At 53.7% G+C, this 25,300-nt stretch overlaps 1 protein-coding gene across 3 annotated transcripts; it reads left to right on the top strand.

The window, feature by feature from the left end:
- The first annotated feature begins 3,176 nt into the window (after positions 1 to 3,176).
- GRHL3 (grainyhead like transcription factor 3) lies at positions 3,177 to 24,346 on the top strand. 3 transcript variants are annotated; one of them, XR_004061349.1, is made up of 16 exons: positions 3,177 to 3,309; positions 12,237 to 12,423; positions 13,046 to 13,107; positions 14,106 to 14,445; positions 14,614 to 14,693; positions 16,227 to 16,380; positions 16,898 to 17,009; positions 17,153 to 17,247; positions 18,750 to 18,908; positions 19,346 to 19,424; positions 19,712 to 19,814; positions 20,173 to 20,207; positions 20,860 to 20,948; positions 21,032 to 21,117; positions 21,951 to 22,015; positions 23,538 to 23,611. XR_004061349.1 is itself a non-coding variant. In XM_030964503.1 (16 exons), the coding sequence occupies exons 1-16, from the start codon at positions 3,293 to 3,295 to the stop codon at positions 23,650 to 23,652; spliced, it is 1,806 nt and encodes a 601-aa protein (XP_030820363.1). In that variant the 5' UTR covers positions 3,177 to 3,292; the 3' UTR covers positions 23,653 to 24,346. The 3 variants fall into 3 exon arrangements, 2 of the variants coding, with proteins under 2 accessions (XP_030820363.1, XP_030820362.1); XM_030964503.1 differs by having other exon boundaries at positions 14,109 to 14,445; positions 19,681 to 19,814; positions 23,538 to 24,346; XM_030964502.1 differs by having other exon boundaries at positions 19,681 to 19,814; positions 23,538 to 24,346.
- The last annotated feature ends 954 nt before the right edge of the window (positions 24,347 to 25,300 follow it).

The following is a 25,300-nucleotide window of genomic DNA, read 5'->3' as shown; positions in this document are numbered from 1 at the left end:
AGAGAGGGGCTGGAAAACTGCTGGGAAAGGGCCAGTCAGGGGTTCATCCCTCTTGATTTCTCCAGAAGGCCAAATCCTCCTTTTCCTTTCCCTCTTTATTCCTTGTGGAGCTCTGCTGTGCCTGTGCTGTGCAAACAGAGGGAGGGCAGCCCTGCCAGACTGAGCCTCGCAGCCCAAGGAAGTTTCTGTTCCTCTTTTTGTTCTGCCTTCTCTGGGAAAAGGCTCTGGGAGACACAGGGAGAGATGATCTGGTTTGGATATCAAAGGAGTGAATGGCACAAGGTGTGTTTTTTGCTGGAAAAGCACCTGAAGCAGCCCCATCTCACTTTAACCTGCTCCAGGCTGCTTCCTCTTGTTGTGTATTAATTGCTGAAGTGTTTTAATAACCCTTGGTCAAAGACAACTGCAATTCCTGGCACATCACAGGACAGCTGGGAAGGATGTTTGACAGCTGTCAGTGGGAAAAGCTGTGTATCCTAAAGGGATTAGAGTCCTTGCTTTGAAGTTCCTTACAAGTTACACAGCAGAGAAGCCAGACTGGGAGCAGGGAGTGTGGAACAGCTCAGGCGAGGTCACACCACAAACGGGAGGCAGAGGGAGGAACAGGAACGTTGGGGTGTCAGGGGCACAGGGCCCCGCTCTCCTGGCATGAGTTAAACACCCAGGGCAGCCCCAGCTGGCCCTGCAGGGCTGGGGACCCTCTGCTGATGCTGCATCCATCCTGGAGCTGCTGCTGTGTCCCTCACAAAACACAGCTCATCCCAGGCTGCCCCTGGATGTTTAAAGAGGGTTTAACAAGCCAAACACAAGAGCAGCCCTGCTGCCTTAGAGAGGGTGTAGCTGTGAGCAAAATGTGGCCCTCTCTTTTAGACTTTGCAGTTTGTCTTGACTGCTGCATGCTTTATTTTTAGAGCATCATAAAAGGCTTTTGTTCCAGGGTATATTTAACAGGGGAGTGGAGGGGAAGTGGGAGGGTTTTGTTCACAGAGAATGTATCTCTTGGTCTCTTTCTTCTATCCCACCCCCTCACCAGATACTCTTGGAGGGTGGAGTATAAATGAAAAAAAAAAAAAAAAGAAAAGGAGAGAAAATAATAATTAGAAATCCTGAAATCATAGTCAAAGGGATTGTCTGGGCGTCCAGGCCTGGAGGCCTCCGAGGCGCCACAAAAGTCCCATTATCACAAAAAAGACACAAAAGGTGCCCAAAGGGTGGAAGAGGCAGGACAGGGGTGGTCCTGTCTGGCAGGAGCAGTGCCCAGCGACACATCCCAGCCTCACTGGGCTGGGCTGGTCCCGAGCCTCCCTGCAGGGCTGGCACTGCGGCTTTGCCAGCACAGGACGAGGGGCTGAGGGTTTGTTCTTCTCCTGTGCCCCGAGCTGGGGGAGCCACAGCACCATCCCTGCTGCCCTGCAAGGGCTGAGCCTGACAGGCTGAGCCAAATCCAGAGGTGGCACAGGACACCTCCACTGAGACAGAAGCTGGCCCTGCTCAGCTCTGCCAGACACATTTCTGTCTCTTTTGTCTTTCTCAGGGCTTTTCCCCTCAGAGGTCAGAGCCCTGTCCTTCCCCTGCCTGCTCTGGCTCTGGCAGCGTTTTCTCCTCCTTCACTTTTGTTGCTGGAGTCTGTAAAGGTTGGAAGAAACTCGGGAATCCCCCGAGGGGATGTTGCAGCTCTGCAATAACCAGAGCCAGTGAAATCCTCTCTGCCTGGATGGGGTAAAGGACACGGACTCAGAGCGGCCACTGTGGGCACCATGAACTCAGCAGGGCTTCATTAATTAGAGATAAAATCAGAGTATTGATCAACTGCTGCCACAACTGCTCTGATTAGTGCTGTCCTTGGCCTAACAGGACACAGTGGCAGGGGTTGGGAGTGGATGATCTTTGAGGTCCCTTCAACCCAGCCCACTCCAGGATTCTCCATAGGTTCTTTCAGCTTTGGGCTGTTGCTGTCCCCTGCTCCTGGTGCTCTCCAGCAATTCCCAGGGGAGTCTGTGCTGCTCCAGCCCCTCAGCTTTCATCCCCAGAGCAGCCTTTGCCCAGCCCCTGGATCCTGGCACATCCTGGGTTTAATAGCAGGAACCCCACGGTCACTGCTCGTCCTGACCAGCACCAGGGAGGTGTTGGAGGCTGTTGTACCCAAATGAAAGAGCTCTGTGCTCACAGAGCCTGTGTGGACATGACTCCTGCCTGCCCCTGTGTCCCCAGGGAGAGCCACACTCGGGGCTGGGTGACACCTCAGAGCTGTGACACCTCCAGAGCTGTGACATCCCCAGAGCTGTGGCATCCCCAGAGCCGTGCAGGGCTCAGCTGAGCGGGGCAGGCAGGAGTGAGACACAATGGGGGGGGTGAGAACGAAGCTTTTCTTTTTCCCTTTGTTTTAAGGCTTGTATCAACTTGCCTGGCAAAATCCTCTCCTGCCTTCCAAATCCAGTCACCGTGAGTCACGGCTGAGCCCATCCTCTGCTCCTCATTGCAACACGGATGACAGAAACCATCCAGCAAGAGGGCTTGAATCCCTGATGAGTTTTGTTCTATTGCACAAACCTTTTCCCCGGGTGCAGGGGAGTTGCTGCAGAGGTGTTGCCTGGGTGGGATTGCTGCAGCCCCTTCCCAAACCTCCTGCTGGAATAAGGCTCACAGAGAAAGGTTATCCCACAACTTAGCCCTGCTCCTGACAGACCCAGAGCACTGCAAGGGCTCCCTGAGCCAGGAGATTTAGGGAATGACTTGGTACCTCAAGTTAGGGGGGTTAAGGTTCATTTTTTAAGAGGGAGGAAGAAAAACCTCCTCATGGTTCTGGAGTGAGCAGCTGAGAGGAGGTGAGGAGAGGCAGGAAAGGGTTTTCCTGTCAGTACAACTACCACGGAGGAATGAGAGGAAACCTTCTCCTTCCCTAATTCATTCCTTTACAAATACATGTATTTTGAGTGTATTTATATATAAAGAAACGGCAAAGGACGAACCAGCCCCCAGCTCCATAGAAATGACAGCTCCTTGGCACGGCAGGCATGGAACCATCCACCGAAACTGAAACTCATTATCCCCGAGATGAATCCCCGATCCCGCCCCTTTCTCCTCTCCCCGGGGGCTTTTCCCTGGCGGGCCGGCAGGGACAGGGTTACACTGCACCTGTCTGGGTGTACCTGTCCCAGGGCACCTGTCCCGGCAGCCAATCCCGGCACGGCCGCCCCACCTGTGCGAGCGCTGCCATAAATCAAACACCTGGCAGGGAATGTCTGTGCGAGCAGCCCCACAGAGCCAGCGCTGCTGAGCACTCACCGCGGCGATGTCCAATGAGCTGGAGTAAGTGCGAGCCTTTATCCCTTCTCCTCTGCCTCCATGCCCCATGAGCTGGATAAGTGGGAGCCCTTTTCCCTTCTCTGCTTTGGGAGAATGCCCCATGAGCTGCAGTAAGTGGAGCCTTTTCCCTTCTGTGCTTTGGGAGAATCCCCATGGCTGCAGTTTCCTTCTCGCTGCCCGGGCTGGGGGGTGGGATCCCTGGGCTGCTCCTCTGCCTGCCCAGCTGTTGGTAAAGCAGTCAAGAACGGGATGGGAACGTTTTCCTGATTTTCTGTCGCTGCCTGAGCTGGTGCTGCTCTGGGGAGGAATCGCTCCTTAGGAGTCAATCACTCCTTTTCACTTGGGACTTGTTAAAAACCACGATCCTGGTCAGTGTTTTATCCCCGGCTAAAACTGACACATGGGGTTTCTGTCTAAAGCCAATCTGCTCTGCCTCTGTCCAACAAAATCTAACAGCAGCTACAGGAATCTGGTTTAACTTTATTTATTTGAGAAAATACCTTCCCAAGTATTTACCAGCCTCTAGTTTCGTGGGGTGGGGATTGCTGTGTGTCGTTTTTTGTTGTTTTTGTTGAGGGGTTTATGATTTTTTTTGTTTGTTTGGGTGCAGGTTTTTTTTTTTTTTTTCTTTGGGTTTTTTGTTTGTTTTGGGGTTTGGTTTTTGGGTGTTATTTGTTGTTTGTTTGGGGTTGTTTTTTGTTAAGTAAATTTATTCACACTATGACCCTATCAAATAATTTATTCTTTTAAATAAGAAAAAGCTTTTAACACCTATTGATCCTGTATGACTCTCGTTTCTAATTTTGGCACCTCCGAAATATTTTGGAGCTTTGGATGCTGATGGTATCAGCACAGCGCCTCTGAAATAAAGGCAAACAAGTGTCAGGTTGGCTGCCAGGCTGTGGGGAAGGCTGCAGAGCAGGGAATAAAGCTGCTCAATGCTGCTGTCAGTCAGTGCTGAACATCAGCCCAGTCCAGAACCCTGCGTGAAGGATTTGTGTGTAAAATATTTATCGAGAAATAGAAATTACGTCCGTCTGTGTAGAGATCTGGTGCTTCCAAGGTGTTTTTTGGGAGAAACCCGCACGCCCGTGTGTGTTTACCAGCCTGCCAGAGCTGCTGTGTCAGCCCATCTCCTCCTAATTAAGAGCCCTGAAAAGGCACGGCAGTAATTATTATTTAATGTAAATCGTGGGATCAATCTGCTCGGATCGATTGGAAATCTGTCGGTGCAATTTTCGCTTTCGGAAGTTTTTGGGTCATTTAGAAGCGGTGCTTTTTAGGTTGGAGAGGGAGGACGTGCTTGGCTCTGGCGAGGCGCGGAGCGTGCGATTGATGGATTTATCGCTAATTAGGGCCGGGAATTACACGGCTGCTGCCTCTGCCCTCGCAGGGCTGTTAACCCTGAGCCTGCGGGGCAGGGGAGAGCCCCGGGGCTGCCTCGGGGCTCCGTGCGAGCCTTTCCCACAAACGATCCTTTGGGAGGATCTGAGATCTCGGAAAATTCCGCTTTATTTCAGCGGGGCAGGAGCGGCAGCGGCCCCGAGCCCAGCCCGGGCAGGGCCGGGGGGACATTTCGGGCCAGCACGGGCCGGAGCTGCTCGCCCAAAGCTCTGCGGGAATTCCTTGGGAGTGGGAATTCCTTGGCAGTGGAATTCCTTGGCAGTGGAATTCATTGGGAGTGGGGATTCCTTGGGAGGGGAATTCCTTGGGAATGTGAATTCCTTGGGAATGGGAATTCCTTGGGAGTGGAGATTCCTTGGGAGTGGAGATTCCTTGGGAATGGGAATTCCTTGGCAGTGGAATTCCTTGGCAGTGGAATTCCCGGCGGTGGGAATTCCGCGGGGCCAGAGGAGCAGGGAAAGGCTCAGCCCCGCTTTGCTCCCAAGGGAAAAGGTGTCAGCGGGGCAGGAGCTGAGAAGAGGCTGCTAAAGCCCCTCCGGGAGCCGAGGGGCTCCGAGGAGCTGCGAATTTGGGGATAATCGCCAGGGAGGAGCCCCGGAGCGGTGTCCGTGCCCCGGAGTGAGCCGGGCACAGCTGCCCAGATGTGCAGGAGCTGTGATATCCCCGTTCCCTCGCTCCAAATGCCATGGCCCGGATGGTCCCTTCCCACCTCTCCCTTTGGGACTTAAAATTCCCAGAGAGGACTGGGAAGGGAGCAGCGTGGCATGGGAGGGGGAGATGTTTTGCCTATTATAAAATATTCTAACTGTTGATTTCCATAGTCTTCTAAACTGAACCTGTGTCTAACTCTGCCTGCGTGGGCTGGAAGGAGTTAACCAGGAGTTACTCCCAGTTGTGGTTTTGTGGTCGAAACCATGATCGCCAGAAGCAAATTTTTGTCATGCGTAAGGTGTGTTATTAAAACTTGAGTTATGCTCCTGGTGAATGAAAAGTTAAAGCCCTTTTATAAAATCCTGGCAGCAAAGCACACAAGGGATAACCGTGCTGGAGCAAGGGAGGCTGGCTTGGATTCTTTTTTGGTTTTTTTAAAGTTATGTAAAGAGAAAAAGAGATTTGTAAATTAAAGAAACAATAATCAAATAACTGCTATGCAATTCCCAACAAAGGAGTAAAAGCCCTCTGAATAAACTCCAGACTCAAAGCAGGAGTGAATCAACATTTGCACAGTATCTCTGCTTTGATGCTTTGGGTCACATTTTGGGCTGATTGGTCCATGGGAATGGTTCCAGGGAAATTTGCAGAATAAAGAGTTCCTGGAGGAGGATCTGCTCTGGCTTGGTTCTGGCTGGGGTTTGAACTGTTGATCAGTGTAACATGTTCATCCAAAAATGCACTTGTACCTGGATTGCACCTGCCAGCCCTTGGATCAGCTGATTGGCAGGGACAGGGATCCTGGAATTGTGTGAGGAGGAAAAAGCAGCAGCTGAAAAATGGTAATGATAAAAATGATAAAAAATGAGTGGAACTCATTATTGAACATAAGATTGTATGCCATTGCTCACAGCCAAGTTCCCAAGGCTCGGAGGGTCAGAAATATGGAAGATATTGGGGTTGGATGGGATATGGGGAAGAAATTCCTCCCTGGCACAGGGTGCCCAGAGCAGCTGGGGCTGCCCCTGGATCCCTGGCAGTGCCCAAGGCCAGGCTGGGCAGGGCTGGGAGCACCTGGGGCAGCGGGGAGGTGTCCCTGCCATGGCCTGGATGGTCCCTTCCAACCCAAAGCACTGCAGGTTCTGAGGGTTCATTTCTTGTCCCTTTAGGTGTCAGTGCTGTTCTGGCTGTGGGGTGAGGCTGATCCACACCCATCCCTGTCCCCAGCCTGTTCCAGGGCTGGCACTGCCCCCTGCTCTGCCCCCCTCCTGTTCCTCTCGTGCCCTGCCTGGGCACTCTGAGCTCTGCACTAGGGCCTGGTGTTGTGGGGTGAATCAGGTTTGTTTGGCAGAACCTGAAAACCTGAATCAGGTTTGTTTGGCAGAACCCTGGCCTGAAGCTGCTTGTGCTGGGGCTGGTTTGTGTGTGGAGCAGCCAAGGAGCAGCTGCTGCTCCTGTGCTCACAGGACACTGACCAGAGCACAGGGACACACTGCACCTGGGAGCTGAGATTGTTCAGGTGCAAATCCCTCCAGGGTGGGAAGGGACAGGGGGAGCCCACCCTGGCTGTGCCTCTGCAGGGCCCTGGAGCTGCTGGCACAGCGTGGGGCAGGGCAGGGAGCAGCTGCTCCATGTGAGGCTCCTGTCAAGTGTCCTGCCCTGGCACAGCTTCCTGGAGCCTCTTGGGCAACAGGATCCACCTCTGGCAGCCTGAGCAGGGCACCAGCCCCGTGCCAGGCGTGCAGCCAGGCAGGGGAGGGATCAGCACAGCCCTGGGGGGGGACACCCAGAACTGTGGGGCTGAAACCTCCAATCTCTGCTCTCCTTGGAAACCTGGGACATCCCCAGGGTGACCCTGCAGCAGCCTCTGGTAGGATATGCTGAGGGAAGCAGAGACCCCTGAGTAAAGCTGGGCTTTGTTCTCAGCACCAACAACCCATAATAGCTCATTACTGGCTTAAAAATCCACATTACCTGAAGAGCAGTAAAAAAGAAACAAATTTTCTTGCAGAAGTTTGTGTGTTCTGGCTTCCATTGGTGGGTTTTAAATCCACATCTTGTAAAACCATTATTTTTTTTTTTTAATTTCATTTTAGTTTAGAAGTCACAGCTGTTGGAGTTAGAGAATATACAAAAATTACCTGGGAAATCTTCCTTTTGGTGGGTGAGGCACTGGGAGCCTCAGTGCAAAGTGTGGGGTTTGTGTCCAGGAATAACTGTACACAAAGTGTCTGTGTGTGTCCACAATGAGAACAGGAATGAGAGTGGAGTTTACAGCAATACTTCAGAAGTGGGAGCAGATGCTCAGGGCCTGGTTTTGTGTCTCCCTTTGGGGTCAGATATCCCTGAAACTGAGGACACCCCAAAATGGAACCATCTGACATCAGAAATTGCTTCTGGAAAAAATCAGCCTTAATTCCTGAACTGCAGAGGGATTCTGTGCTGGGATTTGTTCTGTTGGGCAGGGGAGGCCCTAAAGCAGGGATGGGGCGGATGGATCCCCCCGGGGTGATGTTCTGGGGTAAGGCACAACCCCAAATGTCACAGCCTGGATTGTCCCAGGCTGAGAGGCAGAACAGCCCAGGGCTGCTCAGATTCACTGCAGAGCTCCAGGGCTGGTTCTGCTCTCTCACCTTTGCTGAACAGCCCAGGATGAGGCATTTCAGTGCCAATCCTGTCCCCAGGTCCTTCTGCTGCATAATAACGAGCTGCAAAAGCAGGAGTTAGGCTGGGTGAAAAAGGACACAGGCGGAGCTGGTTTGAGGTTTCTCGGTAGGGAGGGCCAGGGCAGGGGGATCCCTGCCCATCCCCAGGCAGCCCCAGGAGGTTTGTCTGGCTCAGCCATGGCTCAGCCTGCAGAGCCCCCCTGGATCTGCTGGGGGGATCAGTGCCCACCCCACCCCACCAGGGAGCCCTGTGGGAATCAGGAGCCATTTCCCAAAGCTGCTCCTGTGTCCCTTTCCTTCCCCTGCCAGGCAGGCCCATCCCTACAGGGTGCCCTGAGCTGTGCCAGGCTGGGGGGTCCTGGACCCCCCTGTGCCCCCTGGATCCAGGGAAGGAGAAGCTCCTGCACTGCTGGGAATCCTCAGGTGCCTGAGCTGAGTTAACCCTGGCCTGAGGTGCTGCTGAAATGCCCCTGCACAAAGCCAGGGACAGAGCCCCCATTGTTCTCCAGCTGCCAGAGAAAATATCCCAGGAAATGTCCCGTGGGCAGTGCAGGTCAGGGGCCAGGGGATAGAGCCTGGGCTGCTGGGCTGTGGGGTGACACCGTGTTGTGCTTGGCACCCCAGCAGTGTTTTCCATCCTTAGTCTGTGTTTGTTGTGTTTCTTTCTGTGTTTTTTTTTCCTGGTTCTGTCTCTGTTTGGATTTTTGCCTGGCTGTGTGAGTGGGCTGGTGACAATGCCCTCACTGCTGGCTGTGCTGTCACCTTGTCTTCAGGTGTGCTTGTTTATTAAACCTGCAGAGGAATTACAAAATCACAGCTTAGCTGAGAGCTTTGGCTGCAGCACTGGGGGCACTTGGTGGGATTCTGTCCTCCTTGGCAGGGCTTTGCAGGCTGCAGTCCCTGCCCTGTGCAGGGCACCGCTGATCCTCCCTGAACTCCTGACGGGGACTGGGGCAGCACCAGGGATATTTCAGGAGGGAGGAGAGGGCAGTGCCCAAGCCCAGAGCTGATGGAACCCCCACAGGAGCTGCCTGGGGCACCCCTGAGCTCCTCGGGGCTGGGGGCTCTGTCCTGCGCCTCTGTGTGCTGCTGCTGCTCACCAGGGGCTCCGTGTGGTGCTGCTCTGCAGCCACCAGCATCTGGCAGGGCCAGGGTTTAGCCTGGGCTTAATCAGGTGCAGTGGAGAGAACAAAGGCAGCAGCACCAAGCTCAAAGGCAGCAAAGCCTCCCACAGGCAGCAGCAGAGGCAGGAGGAGTTCAAGGGCTCTTTCCTTCTTGCCTGCTGTCCCCAGCTGGACCCTTTGGGCATGTTCTCCTTTCCAGCATAGCCCCGAGTGTTTATCCATCACCAGGAGAAATTGGGGAAACAGAGGTGGGCTGGGCTGGAGCAGGAGAGGGGCTGGGATCACCTTGTGTCACACTCCCAAGTGTTTGGAAACAAACAAAGTGCTCCTGTCCCAAACCCTGCTCTGCACATGGCCCCAGGCCCCAGCTCCGGTGTGCACACAGGGCAGGGAGGTGCTGCTGCTCCCAGCGTTTGTGTTTCCCTGGCCTGGAAAGGAGCTCTGGCCTTGCCAAACACAGCACGGAGCTTGGAATGGGCAAACAGGGCCTGGACACGTGCAGGGGCATCACAGGCAGGAGGAAAGTAAAGTTCAGCTGTGTTTGGATCTGGATTTGGGTGACTTTCCTGGTGTGTTTGGATCTGGATTTGGGTGACTCTTCCCTGCAGCTGTGCCTCACAGAGGTTGCTGATGGGATCTGTGTGTCCTGTAGGTCCTGATGTCAGAAAGGTGCCTTGGACTTGTCACCACACCTGCTTATCTGCTCAGATCACCTCTGTGCTCAGACCCTGGGGAGCTGTGGTGACCTTTGGGAGCAGGGTCAGAGCAGGGCTGATCTCAGGACGAGTGCATGGGGTGGATGTTCCCTCAGTCCCCTGCAGGGTGGGTCCTGAGGGGCTCCCAGTGCCTGCCCGGGATCCCAGGGACTCTGGAGTGGGAGCAAGGTGGGATCAAGGAGCAATTCCTGTCACTTGTGCCACTCCTCAGCTGGTGAACCCCAGCCTGGCTGGGACCAGGGCAGTTCCCAGTGCATGGAGCAGCTGCTCTGCCTCTCCGGGCCTCTGTGGGTTCTGAGCACCTCCCAGCTGTGTGTCCTGCTGTCCTGAACTCTGCTGCCAGGAGCACCAGGGGCACTGGGTGCCCACGCTGGGCTCTCTCCAGCTCAGGGCACTTTTTGCCTTTGCTCTCTCCAGGCCGGGCTGGTGGCCCTGGGTGCCTTTTCCAGGCTTCTCCCAGCAGAGGTGAGGGGCAGGAGGGAATAATCACACAAGGAATGCTTTAGTTGAGGGAGGATGAATTTCCCAGGTAAATATCAGTGTTTTTAAGCTCCCAGGTGCTTTGTTGCTCCATCCTGCCCCGTGTGTTCATCTCTGCCCGTTCCCAGGTCGGAGCCGAGCTCTGCCGCGGTCCCTGGGGAGGACGGGGGAGCTGCGGATCGGATCGTGCCCGGGCAGGAGAGCAGAGCCTGAGTCACTGCCGGGCCCGCTCACAGACAGCGGGCAGGAGGAGGAGCAGGAGGAGGAGGAGGAGGAGGGAGAAAGGCTGCGTGAGAAGCGCTAAAGACAACGAAAGTGCCCGGGCCCTGCTGGGCTGAGAGCCGGGCCCGCTATGGCCGGGAGCGCTGCCAGCCCCGCCGGGCACAGAGCCCCGGGAGCCTCCGGAGCTCGGGGCGGAGGGAGAGCAGAGGATTCCTGAAGGAAAAGGTGACAGGGACAGCAGGAGCAGCCCTCGGTGGCCTCATGGAAAAAATCAGCTGTAATTCCTGAGCTGCAGAGTAATTCCGTGCTGTCGTTTGTTTTGTTAGGCAGGGGAGGCACCAGAGCAGGAGTCTGAGCCAAAGAGAGCTCGGGAGCCTGAGCCTGGAGCATCCCAAGCCATCCCTGCATGGTTTCTTGTGAATTTGTGCAGGTGGCAGTGCCTGGTGACAGAGCAGCCATGGGCAGCTTCAGGGATGCCAGGTTCCTCCCAAGAGGAATTATTGTTCTCTGAATGATTCACTTAAAAATCTACACCAGGACTTGTTATAAACACATGGAGAGTGGTTTAATGAAACAACATATTCCTTATAAAAATGCCATTAAACTGTGGCGTTCATTGCTGTAACTCCTGAAGGTTTCCTTTGCCTTTCCATAAACAAACATCAGGTGATGTCATGGTTCAGCTCCAGTCAGCTCTTGGCAACTTTGGAGATTTAAAGATGATTTTAAAACCTTTATTCTAACGAAACCCAGTCTTGCCCTTCCTGGACTTTGAGGAAAAAGGGAATTTTTGTCCATGGAGATGTTATTTGATGGTGAATGGTGTGGGCTGTGGAGGTGACAGCAGGTGCAGGGGACAGGAAGGTGTGACAGGAGCAGGGCCAGTGGCTCAGCCCCTGTGGATGTGCTGGGATTCTGTGAAAGGTTGGACTCGATGATCTCTGGGGTCTTTTCCAACCTAAACAAATCCAGGATTCCATGATCCAACCTCCCAGGGAATGCACAGAGGCACTGCTGGCAGGGCTTGCTGGAGGAGAAGGAAAGATGACCAATGTTTGGGCAATTAAGTGTCTGACAGTTTATTAACATAAGATGGAGAGGCCTGGAGAAAGTGCCAGAAGTGAGGACAGGCAGGGCATTATTTTGGTGTGTTGCTTCTCACGTAGTCCCACGAGCCTCACCTCAGTCAGGAATTTTTTAGTGGAAGGGAGGGGGTTGTGATCTGCCTGTCTGCTTCCCTCTGAGTAAAATCAGCTACCAATTATTGGAAAAAAATTAATTTAAAACCATGGACTGCAGCAAAGGAAAACAATGAGGTTTGGTTTCATCTGGGCACTGAGTGCCTGTGTCTGACTGTGCGCTGTGCTGGCCTGGAGCTCCACATCCAAGGGAAAATTGTTCCCTGCTCCCTGCTTAGTGCCCAGCAGGATGGGACAGGGCAGGATGGGGCTGCAGGAAGGAGCAGCTGAGGGAGCAGCTGCCCCTGGGGAGGCTCTGGCCTGGTTTTGTGTCCAGCTACAGCAGCAGAGGAGCTGATCCCAAAGGCTCTGGGAGTCCAGGAGCAGGAGAACATCCCTCCTGCATCCCACAGAGCCCTTGGGAAGCCCTTCCCGTGTTCATGGAAAGCTCTGTGGGAAAAGCTCCTCCCTCATTCCTGATCCCCCCAGTTTCAGATCCGTGCGTCTGATGAAGAATGACACCATGAACTTCCAGAAATTCCCCTACACCAGCGAGGATGAGGCCTGGAAAACCTACCTGGAGAACCCCCTGACTGCAGCCACCAAGGCCATGATGAGGGTGAACGGGGACGACGACAGCGTGGCTGCCCTCAGCCTCCTCTACGACTACTACATGGTGGGTGCCCTGGGCTGGGCAGAACTGGGGTAAAACTGGGTAAAACTGGGGTAAAACTGGGGTAAAACTGGGGTAAAAGAGATGCAGAATAGGTGTCAGACATGTACCACCTTAGGAGGGGACCCCTCTACTGAGCTCCCCCATCTCCTGAGCCCCCCCAGTTGTTTATCCAACACCACACCAGTATCCCCACAGGTAAACTGAGGCACAAACCAGCACTTTGAAGGAATCCAGAACATATGGAACACCTGAACCCAGGTGCCCTGAGTGTGGATTTTTACCCATAAGGGCTTTGAGGGCTGTTGGGCTGGAGCAGCCTTGCAGTCCCCACCAGTTTTATTCTCCCAGTGCTGCTGGAGGATGGAGCTTTGAGAAATGTGGCTCTGATTTAGCCCTGACTGGAAGCAATAGGAATGGTGTCCCCACTCACCTGGGGGCTTCTGAGGTCCTGCCCAGAAGAAGCTGCTGTGGTTTGTCCAAGGTTATTTGGGAGCCCAGGGCAGAGCCCAGCTCTGCTGTTTGCTCTTCTTGTGGGGTTTAATCTGGTTTTAGTAGACAGGGCTGACTCTGCTCTGTTTCCCTTTAACAAAATCCAACCAAACTCTGCTCTGCCCTGTCCCAGGTGCCCAAGGAGAAGAGGATTCTGCCAGCTGGGATGGTGGCACGCAATGACCTGGCAAAGAGGTTGGCTTCAGTTCCTGCTCTCTGGGGCTGCCTCACTCTCCTGCAGCTGCTGAAATGCAGGATGGGGCTCTGAGCTTGCAGAAAATAGACATCAAAGCACGGTGTTATTACCAGCAACAGTGCAGCTCATTAACCCTGAGACACACATTAAAATTCTTTAGGCCGGGTCCCAAGCAGGTATAAATGGAGCTACACCCATTTACACACCTGAGCATCTGTCTGGCTGTGTTCACAGGGGTTCTGCCGATTTGCAGCAGCTGAAGAAATTGCCTTTAGTTGCTATTTTGTGACAATTGCAAAGGGCAGAAGGATTGAGCACTGAATGGCCAAATCCTTCTTCATTCCCTGGGCTGATGAGAGTTTCTGTTCCACTCTCCCAGGATTCTCTTCCAGTGACTCCCCATTTGTCCTTTGAGGTTTTCAGATAATTGACTATTAAATTAATGGCTCATTTGCACTGTGAGTTCAGTTCCCCTTGCTGGATGCTGTGTACTTTGGCATTGTCACTTTTGAACCACTTGACAGAATAAACTCCAGTGGTACTTCACTCCTTCAGAAGTAAACTGAGTTAAGCTGGTTTTGCTTTTTGCTTCCTAAGTTGCTGGAGTTTGTGAATTTGTACAATAATTGGTTTTCCTTAAAAAAAGGTATAAAAAATCAACTTTGAGCATCAATGAGCCAATGGACAGCCCACACAGCATCACCTTTGTTATCACCCCTGGTGCTCTGAGTGTGGTGGCCTCAATGAAGGAGCAGTGGATGTGCAGCCCCAAACCACATCCAGACCAAATTCCCTGACTCCCTGTGGTCATCCCTTATCTGCTGAGCACCTCTGCCCTGAGAGCTGTGGGTGGAGATCCCCAGGGGCTGTCAGTGCTCCCAGGCACTGGCTCAGGGTCACCTGGCAGCCAGGCCAGCAGCACATGCAGGCCCTGCTGGCAGTGCCACCGAGCTGGGGCTGCCCTCTCTGCCCTGCCCTGAGCCAGGACTCTCTCCAGCAGGCACTGCCACGGGATGGATTATGAGCCTGAGCTGCCCTCCTTCGATGGCTCAGCCCATCTCATGAAGCTGCTGTCAGAAAACGTCTCCATGAGCCAGGAGTTCTGCGAGCCCCCCAAGAAGAACGGCCTGAGTCTCGAGGGTGTCCCTGCTCCTCACAAGGCAGCCCTGCTCCCTCCAGGCACCAGCAAGCTGGAAGCCACCCCAGACAACTTCCTGGTGGCCCCTGGGGACGTGTATGACAGCAGCTCCCTGAACTCCCTGTTTGAGAGCCTGCCCATGGCCCCGGCCCAGCAGCGCTGGCAGCCCGACAGCACCTTCAAGGAGGACCCCCAGGAGGTCAGGCTGGACTCGTGGGGGCACTGAGCTCTGCTCCTGTGCTGTTCCTGGGGGATTTCTGGGGGTCTATGTTGATTTTGGAGGTCATCTGCTGTGGTGTCTGGGAGAGGTGAATGCCCAAAGCCATGAGAGATTTGACTCTTGGGTTGTGCTTGCTCTTGTCTGCAGACGCTGCTCTTCAGTGACATCCTCAAACCCCAGCCAGAGCCCCCCTGCCCCGAGAGTTACCCCACAGATGGAGTGAAGAGGTAACAGCAATCCGGGGCTTTGAGGTTCCAGGGCACTCTTGGCTCTGTCTCTTTCCTGGGGAAGGACTGCATCCCTTTCCTGTCCCCAGCCCAGCCCTGGCAGTCACCAGTACAAATTACAGCTCCCGTGCTTGTGCAGACACCACTTGTGTCTCCCTGGTGTTCTTGGAGCAAGGGGCTGCCCCATGAGCTTTTGGACCAAAGCTGGGATTGTTCTCCCCCCAGACTGGGGCCAGTCCAGGGCCAGCTGCTGTCCCATCTCAGGGTGACAGCCCCTTCCTGCTCGGCTGGGTGACACAGAGGGACCCAGGTGGCTGCACCATCTCCCCACAGGCCACTTGGAATGGGGTAAATGACAGGGAAAAGGAGGCTGGCAGGGCATGAGGGTGATAATCAGCCTCCCCTAATCTAAGGTTTAGGTTCTCACTTAGCACTGTTAGTCAGCCTTGATTTTAGAGGGTGCCACTGCCTCTCATTCCTAAAACATGAGAGGGATTTCTTCCTCCTTTCCACCCCTCTGCCAGGCAGAGCTTTGCTGCTCCAGATACCAAATCAAACCTCCCAGCAGGTAACATTATTTCACCTCCCACTTTTTATTTGCTCCTGAGTCAGCTGACTGGGTGAGTCAGCTGTCAGACGTGGGGATGTTCACACAGACAGCAGAGGCTCCCTGCTCACTGTTTATTTGTGCACTGAACTTCTCTGGCTCTCCTGGCTGCAGATAAGAGGAGCTGCCAAGCCCATCTTCAGAGATGGCATCACAGGAGGTGGAGCAGGAAGAAGATGGGTTGGTGACTAAACAGGGCACTTGAAGGGTCTGAGTGAAGCCTCCTGTACAGGTGGCGGCTTGCACGGATTCCTCCCAGCAGAAACCAGCTGTGGCCTCGTGGTTTCAGTGCTCAGCTGCTGGTGAAGGCCTCAGAGCTGCTGAATTCAGGCCCTTCTTTCAAATTTCCATTGCCAGCCATGACACCTTCTCTGTGTGCCACCACAAAGCTTTTCTGTAGAGAGTAAAGTTGGTGCCCAGCACACTGAGGGTCTGAGCTGGGATTCTGAGCCCAGCTCTGCACAGCCAAGCAGGTGTTGGTGTCCTGCAGGTCCTTCTTCTACAGGACCATTAAGGGAGAGTCTTCCTGGCTCAGCCAGTTATGGGTATGGATTTGGAGACAGGAACCTGAGATTAGGATGTTGTAAAGGTCCCTTCACAGGTACCCATTTTTGTGTGTTTTGCTGCAGGCTGCTGGTTGAGCAATGGTTCTGTTGCCATCCACACAAACACACTGGGTGCAGTCACATCCAGGGGTTTTTAAGCCAAAGCTGAGGGGTAAAATGAGGCTGTTGGAGCAGTGCTGCTCCCCAGGCTGTTGGGGAGGATCAGAATGTGCTGTGCTGTGTCAGGGTGTGTGAGGTGGGGAATGGAGCAGAAACTGGAGCCTGTAACCCGTGGGGTGGAGGCTCCTGGGGCTCTGTTTTGCTTTTGCACTGAAACAGCAGCGTGTGCTTATTCATCCTTCTCTCTTTGTTCCATCCAAGTGACTTTGAATACACGCTGGGGTCACCCAAAGCCATTCACATCAAATCTGGGGACTCTCCCATGGCCTACCTCAACAAAGGACAGTTCTACCCCATCACACTGCGGACAGCTGGAGACAGCAAATGTTTGCACTTGTCCTCAAATAAAGTGAAGGTAGGAGACACAGACAGGCTGACAGCTCTGCTGACAGCTCTGGAATGGGACATCCAGCAGCTCCTCTGGCCTGGGAACAGAGCTGAACGTGAGCAGGAATGGCTTTGTGGCTCATGTTGGCTTAAAGGGATGAATGGGGTGGATTCAGTGCCACAGGATAATCCTCTGCTGCCCTGCAGAGCCTCTGTGGCAACTGGAACCTGTCACAGGAGCTCAGGGATGCACAAAGGGCCAGTGGGGGCCCTGCTGGGAGGAGCTCTGAGCCAGGGACAGCGTCCCCATCCTGCTCCTGGATGTGTGGCCAGGCCTTGGAGCAGCCCCCGAGATCAATGTGCCAAATGGCTGAGCCCAAATCCCCTGCCCTGCTCAGCTTCCCCAGCATAAAATCTCCTGTTTCACATGGCTCTGAGGGCAGTGCAGGATGGAAGGGTCAGGGGGACACTGCTCTGCTCTGTGCTGGGTAGGAGGGCACTGATCACTGCTCCGTGCTGAGCTGGCTGTGCTGGCTGTGTTGCAGAGCGTGGTGATGATTGTGTTTGACAATGAGAAGATCCCCACGGAGCAGCTGAAGTTCTGGAAGCACTGGCACTCCCGGCAGCCCACGGCCAAGCAGAGAGTCATCGACGTGGGTACGAGGGGCTGGGCAGCTTCTGCCTCCACTTCAGGGCCTCCCTGGCTCTGGGAGTCAGCCAAGGCAGGATCTGGGGCTGGGAGGCCTCAGGGATGTCACCAGTTTCAGCCCCAGTGCTAACTGCTCCTCCCCTCCTTGCAGCTGACTGCAAGGAGAACTTCAACACGGTGCAGAACATCGAGGAGCTGGCCTACAACGCCCTGTCCTTCGTGTGGAACATCCACGAGGAAGCCAAGGTACAAACTGCCTGTGGAGGGAGCTGGGAATGGTCCTCAGCAAAGCTGCAGCTCCCTCCTGAGAGCCCAGCCCTGCCCAGTGCTCAGAGGGAGGCAGAGCCACTGCAGTGTTTGCCTGGCAGGACAGCAGGACACTGTGCCTCAGAGTGTGCTCAAGCTCTGCCATGAGCTAACAAACGCTGGGTACACCCACACTGGCTCAGGGATGTTTTCTTAGTGCTGATGGATAACTCTGAAGAAAAGGTTTTGCAGCAATTCAGGGCTCTGCTCACATGTACCTGCAGCCTGTTTAAATAAGCCCCAGCTCAGGGAACAAAGAGCCCCCTTGGCAGCAGGGTGGTGCAGACAGACTGACCACCCTTCTGTGGGATGTGGGATGGGGAAGGGAGCCAGGCAGGTCACAGATCCCTTTCCACCTTAAAACCAGCAAAGTTCATTACAGCAGCGTCTTTGCAGCTCTGCTGTCTCTGCTGCATCTCAGATCTCTCATTAACACTTTGTATCTAGTGGGGATTGAAAAACAGATGAAGTAACTAAGAAAAAAAAAGAAAAGCACAAATACCCCAGGTCTCTGAAGCTTGGGAAAACCCTGCCTGGCTTTGGGATCTCAATAAGCCCAAAGGCAACCCGGGTCTTTTACAACCCAAGAGGTTAACAAATGTCTTCAAGGCAGAGCTGTCAGAAATGGAAATATGTCAGGTATGTGGCAAGCCCTGGGGGCATCTCAGCAAAACTGGATTTAACTCTTAGCAGAAACTCTGCTCACTCACTGGCCTGGGGCAGGGAGAGGTGAGACTTCAGAGAGCTGGGACTGAGGCAGGAGGGGTCAGGGGCTGGGAGTAGGAGGGGTCAGGTGTTTGGGGGTGTTTGGGTGTTTGGGTTGGCCATGGCACCTGTTACTGCTCTCTGTCCAATTAAGCTTTACCCCCCAGTGAAGAGGTTTTCTTTTCTAAGAACTGACTGGAGCTGACATGGGGTTTCAGGGCTGAAATCCTCAGCTGAGGGAGCTCTGGGAGCTTCTCCACCTGCAAATCTGTCCCCAGGGTCCAGGGGAATTCCAAGGTCACACCAATGAATTGGCATTTGGGACATACAATTTGGATTCGAGCTGTGCTCAGCTTTTCTCCCAGAGTTCCCTCTGGAGTGAACTCCCTCCTGGTGATAAAAGAGCCCAGTGTGGGATGAATATTTATTTAAGCAGCACTGCTGGGCAATTCCTGAGGCTGCAGCCTTGCCCTCCTCCCTTCCTGCAGGGCTTTGCTGTCTGAGGGTCCCTTTCAAATGAAAGATCAGGAATATCAGCAAGAACATCCCCAGGCAGGATTTTGGGAGGGAGAGGCTGAGTTAAAGAGCTGGAATAGGTGTGGGGGGAGAGGCCCAGGTGGAATCCAGCTGCTGCCCTGCCAGGCTGGCCCTGGGAGGGCTGAAGGAGCCTCAGCAGCTGCTTTGGCCCTGCTGCTGGCTGAGGTTTCCAGCAGCACCAAGGCTGTCCCTGTTTGCAGGTGTTCATTGGGGTGAACTGCCTGAGCACAGACTTCTCCTCTCAGAAGGGGGTGAAGGGGGTGCCCCTGAACCTGCAGATCGACACCTACGACTGTGGCAGTGGCAGCAGCCAGCTGGTGCACAGGGCTGTGTGCCAGATCAAGATCTTCTGTGACAAGGTACAGCTCTCCTCCACCACTCCAAAACCCACACAGCCAGAGGCCCCAGGAGTAAAACCACAAAGGCTGTGAGAGCCTAGAACAGCCCAGGCCTCTGGCTGTGCCTCACAATAAACTCTATTTCTGACTCTATTTTTGACCAGTTGTTAAATATCAAAAGAGATGAGAATTTCCTTGGAGATTCTTCCCCAGTCTCAGATATCTTCCCATGGAAAATTTTCTCACAGCTATTCTTGCCTGTGTGTTTCATTTATAGAAGCAAATTTTAGTTTTGTTTTTCTAATTTCTGAGTGTCAGAGGGTCTTGGCTTGGGCTGGGGAAGGTCCCTGAGGTGGCCATTTCTGAGTCAAGGCTGCCTTCACCTTAATGTGTCACACCCCAGAGGTGGCCAGTGTTGGAAATGGCAATGTCCTAAATTTTGCTGGATCTTCCCACAGGGAGCAGAGAGGAAAATGAGGGATGATGAAAGGAAACAGTTCAGAAGGAAAGGAAAATGCCTGGACTCCAACAACAACGGTGAGTTCCTGTGTGTGCTCCCTCTGAAATCCCTGCCTGTTCCCTTCCATGGATCTGGCTGCCCCCAGTCCCCAGGCAGCCGGGCCCTTGCTGGGCTCCTTCCCCCTCCCAAGGCCCCTCAGGAGCACCCCCAGCCCCTGGCGATGGTTCTGGGCTCCCCTGGCTGCCCGGGAGGTGCTGCAGGCTCCTGTCCTTGGGAAGGAGCTCCCCTGTCCCAGAAGGAGCGGCTGAGATGAACTGGACTCTCCGTCTGTAGGTCTGAAAGGCTGTTTGCTCTCTGGCTTCAGAGGGAATGAGATCACCTTCCTGCGGCCCGAGAGCGACCTGGAGACGCAGCCCGTGCTCTTCATCCCCAACGTGCATTTCTCCGCCCCGCAGAGGTGTGGCTCGGTGAGTCCCCCCGGCCCGGCGCCCCCCTCCCGGGCTGAGCAGAGCCCCAGAGCCCCGGGCTGCGGGAAAAGCCCCAAGCTCAGCCCAGCTCTGTGGGATTGAGGTGAACTCCAGTCCTGAGTGGCCTGGCCATGCAGCAGGGCTGGGTGAGAGAGCCTCTGCAGGTATTCCTGTGCTTTACACACCTGCACAGGACTGCAGTGGGAGCAAAAATAGCAGTAGAAAATAAATCATAGCAAAATGTGACCCTGTGTGGGTGGGAAATCGTGTTTAAAGTGTGCCCAAGATGCCTCCCCCAGCCTGTGTAGCACACAGTGATGCTGTGCAAACTCACAGATCCATTTCCTTTGCATTCCAGGTGCTCCCTCCTGCTGTTCCCAACTCTGCAAACAGGTGAGGATGCACAGTGTGTATTCCCCATCCATCAGCTGCTCTGTTCCTTTGGGAATGTCAGGGCTGTTGGATACCCCAGGGCAGGATAACACAGCTCAGTGTCTCCCTGATGCCCTGGGAGACAGAACATGAGTTAAACCTTGTCCTGGAAGGGACTCAGGGCTGCAGAAACACGGACACATTTCTGTCCCCGTCAGAGTCACTCCAACACGAGCTGCTCCCTGATTGTCCTGCTGTTCTCATGTTCTCTGAAAGGGAGAATAAAACATCACAACTGTCATTGAAGGGCTCAAATACCAAGAGGCTGGAAAATAAACTGGAATGAAGTGGGATCACACTTGAAAAGCAGAATCTCCCCCAGCCTGGGCCCTCTGTGTGGGGATTCCAGTGCCCCACAGGAGGATTTGGGGTTTGGTGACCCCAAATCTCTGCAGGCCCTCCCTGAGCTGTCCTGTGCTGCTGTAATTACAAACCAACAGTTAATTGTTGGCTGGCTGTTGGAATGAGTGGCTGTTCAGGCAGAGGCTGAGCACCTGCAGGCGTTTGTGCTCTTGCTCTGTGCCCTCCTGAGTGTGTTTGTCCCCGCTCTGTGCCCTCCTGAATGTGTTTGTCCCTGTTCTGTGCCCTCCTGAGTGTGTTTGTCCCTGCCCAGGCTGCCCCTCAAGCGGAGCGGGGCCTCCTTCGCCGACGACTTCGAGCCGGCGCCCCCAAAGCACAGCAAGGATGAAGATCCTCAGAGAGGTAACCCTGGGACCCCCAATTCCCTGAGCCACAGGGCTTTGGGAGCGTGGCAAAGCCCCTGACCAGGCCCTGTTCTCCTGCAGTGCTGCTCTACGTGCGCAGGGAGTCCGAGGAGGTGTTTGATGCTCTCATGTTGAAGACCCCGGATCTGCAGGGCCTCAGGACAGCTGTGAGTGTCCCCAAACCCCCTGGGAGCGTCCCCAAACCCCCTGGGAATGGACAAACTGCAGATGAAGGGGAGTGGGGTTGGTGAACAGGGAGCTGGACATGGGCTGCTCATCTCCCCTGCCCGCTCTCCCTTGGGAATGGGAATGGAAGTGGGAGCAGGAGCTGAGCTGGCCCAAGAGCTCCTGGTGTGGCTGTGTTGTGCTGCAGAGGGAGGATCACACCTCCTGCCCCATCCAGATCCCCATGGAAGTCTCCTCTTGTGACAGCACATTCATATTTTCCACTGTCAAACACCTTTTCCATTCTCCAGGCTGGGGATGTGTGATCTGAAACCCTTCCTGGCCTCGTGCTGGAATTCCCTGGCTGTGTTTGAGGAGCACAAGGACATATTTCTGTCATGGTTATCAGCAGCATCTCTGATAACCCAGCCCTCCCTGGAGACTGCTGGGAAGGAAACAAACAATAAACCTCCCAGATTTGGGGTGGCTTTCTGGCTGCACTTTAAGCTCTGTTGGTTTTACAAACTTTTAAAAATAGAGCGTTTGAAAAATGTCAGCAGAGAGGATACTTTGCCATCTTCTCCTTCCCCCATCCCTCACCACAGAGTCAAAAACCTTCATGGAAAATGCTTGGCAAAAAACTACAAAACTCCTGCCAGCCCAAGACCAAAACTGAGCTTGCCCAGGGGAATGTTCAGGTCATGGTTTTGTTCCCTGGAGTAAAACTGAGGGGGAATCCTTTGCTGCTGAACACCCTGGCTCGCTGTTATCTTTGATTTTTATCATGGGAATTTCATTTTACAAGTATGAAGGATTGCCATGTTTTCTCTCACAGATTTCAGAAAAATATGGGCTTCCTGAAGAAAGCATTTATAAAGTCTACAAAAAGTGCAAAAGAGGGTAAGCTAATCTCTCATCTGCTTTTCTGCTGTGCCTCCAAAGCTGTTCCCTCGAGCCCCTGCCATTGGCTCCAGGAGCATTTTAACAAGATAATAAAAGGTAGAGCCATGGCAGGCTCTGCTATTTGGAGCATATAAAACTCAGATCTTTCTGGGCTTTAAAGATTTGGGATAATGCTTGTTTGTATTATATTTGTTTGGAGGGTAAAGTTTCCCAAGGAAAGGAAGTTGGGTGAAGGTGGAATTGTTTGGGGAGTCTGATGGTGATCCTTTGTCTCAGTCTGAAAGCCTGAGGTTATGGAGAACTTATCAGAGAGGGATCAGTGTTTGCTTCTCCAAAAAATGCTGGAATGTCCCTGGCTCAGGATGAGGGGGGGGCCATAGTGAGCCTCTGAATTTGTCAGGAGTTCTTCCACCTGCTGCTGATGCTGCTCATCCCTTAGCCCCAGAAATGGGAATTTTCTCCCCAAAGGAAAAGACCAGCACTGGTGGCTTCAGGGGAGAGGCCACCTCACTCAGTTTGGCTTTGGTTTTGTTCATGCCTTGATCTGATAAGCAGTGAGTGTTTGGTGATGACTGAGAGGGAAACCAGGCAGGAGGAGCAAAGAGGTATCTCATGAAAAGGAAAGGCCACACCTGGAAATTAGATTAAATAAATAATTTTGACACCTGGTTTAATGAAGGCTGGACGTGACCAATGCCAGCAGCTGCTCCTGAAGTGTGGGGAGATTGGAGATAGCTGCACTCAGGCTGGTGGCAGGGTCAGGCCCAGCTTCCTGCTCCCCCAGATTTAATTTTCAATAATTTTATCCTATTGCTCCACCCTAAACAATCTTCTCCTGGTAATTACAGTTGAGGGGCAGATCTTCATCAGGTGAGAGCCAGTGCAGCTCAGTGGGACTGCCTGGCCTGGCAGCAGGGCAGGGCCTGCCCCAGCCATGGCCCTTCCACAGGGGTGAGCTCAGCACATGAACTCGGTCCCAGGGTGACTCAGGACCAATAATGAGCAATTTTGGATCTTGGTGAGGTTTGGTCTGGAGGAACAATCCAGGGCTGATTCCTGATCAGCATCCCTGGGATTGTTTGTGGTTTAGCAATCAGATGGGAGCACAGCACGAGGCACAGGTGACTTCTCTGGCTCCCTGCTCTGGGGCAGGCAGAGATGAAGGGATCAGCTCTGCTGGGGAAGCTTTTGGGTACCCACAGAGTCTGTGGGGCACCTGCTGGAGGCCAGAGCTGGGGTCCAGAGCTTGGGGTGCTGCTGGGGCTGGTGCAGCCAGGAGGATTCTGATGCACTGGGCAGAGCCTGGGCAGGGCCAGACCCCCAGTCCCAGCAGCCCCTGGAATTCCTGACTGTGCCATGACAGAGCTCCCAGGGTTGGTGACTGTTCTGTGCTGGATCTTCCCTTGTCTTGTGCCATGGCTTTAATTAATTAATTAACAGTGGTTGAGCCCCTCAGATTGGGGAAGATGAATTGCTTTCAATGTGCTGCATCTGATCCAGCCATTCTTCTTCTGTGCAGGATCCTGGTGAACATGGACAACAACATCATCCAGCACTACAGCAACCACATGGCCTTTCTGCTGGACATGGTAGAGGCAGAGAACAAGTTCCAGATCATCCTCAAAGAGCTCTAAAGAGCTGCAGGCAGCACTTCCTGGCACTTCTCTCTGAGCTGGCACGTGTGACCCCACAGAACTCAGCCCTGTGCCCGCTCTTGTTGCCTTGACTTGAACCCCCACGGCCCCAGGGCCGGGCCACAGACTGCTGTGAGATCATCCTGTGAACGTGGAACTTGGCTCTGTTGACTTTATTATTATTATTATTATTATTTTTTATTATTATATTTTATTCCCTTCTGGCAGCAGGCCTGAGCTGCCGTTTCAGAGCTGGGCACACGAAGTGACACTGCCAGGCCTGGGCAGAGAGCAGAGCTGGTGGCCCTGGCAGGGAGTGGTGCCAGCCAGGCCTTGGCCTCTCCACAGCCCCTGCAGAGCTTTCCCAGCAGGGCTGAGCCTGGCTCTGAGCTCCTCTCTGGCACAGAGACTCTCCCAGCTGCAGCTCTGCTGAACGGACACTGCCTGCTCAACACCCTCCCTGCACATCTCTGACTGTAAATACCACGGAGGCCTCCACAACCCCTGTTTATACATTTCTGTGTTGTTCCTTTTGTATTTTATATGTGTATAAATATGCATTGTTTTATACTGGACTCAGTATGTGACACAGAGCATTTCAAACACAGGCTGCTTCACATTTCTCCGTGAACTCCTTTTGTAACTGTGTTGTTGGTTGTGTTGTTTTGGATATTCTGTAGTAATAAAGGCTCAAGGACTGAAAATGAACCATTTCCCCCAGCTCTGGAGTCAGAGTTGGGATGGGCTGGCCAGGAGCCAGGGCAGGGAGGTGACACCAGGGGCACCAAAAGGGCTCCAGGATGGTTTTGGCCAAGGTCTGTCCCCTCTGCAGCCACCACGTCCAGCTGTGTCACCAGGTGGGACTGGGTCCCTGTGCTGTCCCTGTCCCTGAACTCCTGTGCTCAAACTGCCTCAAGCTGCTTCCCATTTATGTCATCAAATGCCAAGGGGAGCCCTGTATTTTCTAATTGATCCTCTGACCAATGAAAACCAGGGCCTTTCCTCCTCCCTCTTCTTCATCCTCTGCTTTTCCTGGCCATGTTAAAGATGCACCTGAGGCCTGTGAGTGGGGAGGAAAGAAAGAGCCCTGGGAAGAGGATTTGGAAATGCTGGAATGTGTCAGCTTGGTGAGTTTTGGATTACTTCAGTACTGTTTGAGGATGGCCTCTGAGATGAAACACAGATAAGCTGAAGGTTTATCAGCCTCTGGGATCTCTCCAGCACTCCTTCCCTTCAGATCACAAACTCCTTCTTCAGCAGGATGGCTCTGATTCAATGTTGATTCTGTGAGTCCTCCTACAGCAGAATTTCAGCTCCAGTTCAAACCAGTCCCACCAGGAATCCCCCAGTGCTCAGTGTCACCAGCTGGAAGCTGCAGGTCCCCTATGCCCTGCTGTGTCAGGGGAGTGTGGGGACAGTTGGCTCTGCTGTGCAGATAGGGACAGATGGGGAGGGCTGCAGGCAGCCCTGGGCTGTTGTGTGCATGCAGAGTTGGGGTTTAGGGACCTCTCACCCCTCAGTGAGTTGCTCTGAAAGTCTGATCTTCCTGCCAGACAAACATTTACCCATGTGAGCCTCAGTTCTCCAGCAGCACCACTCCTGATTTACAGCACCAAAAGCCATCTCAGGTGTAACTTTGTGCTCCCAG

Source organism: Camarhynchus parvulus, chromosome 23 (genome assembly GCF_901933205.1).
Source record: "Camarhynchus parvulus chromosome 23, STF_HiC, whole genome shotgun sequence".
Lineage (NCBI taxonomy): Eukaryota > Metazoa > Chordata > Aves > Passeriformes > Thraupidae > Camarhynchus > Camarhynchus parvulus.
The sequence above is the reverse complement of the archived record's forward strand: the minus strand, read 5'-3'. Positions and strand labels throughout refer to the sequence as shown.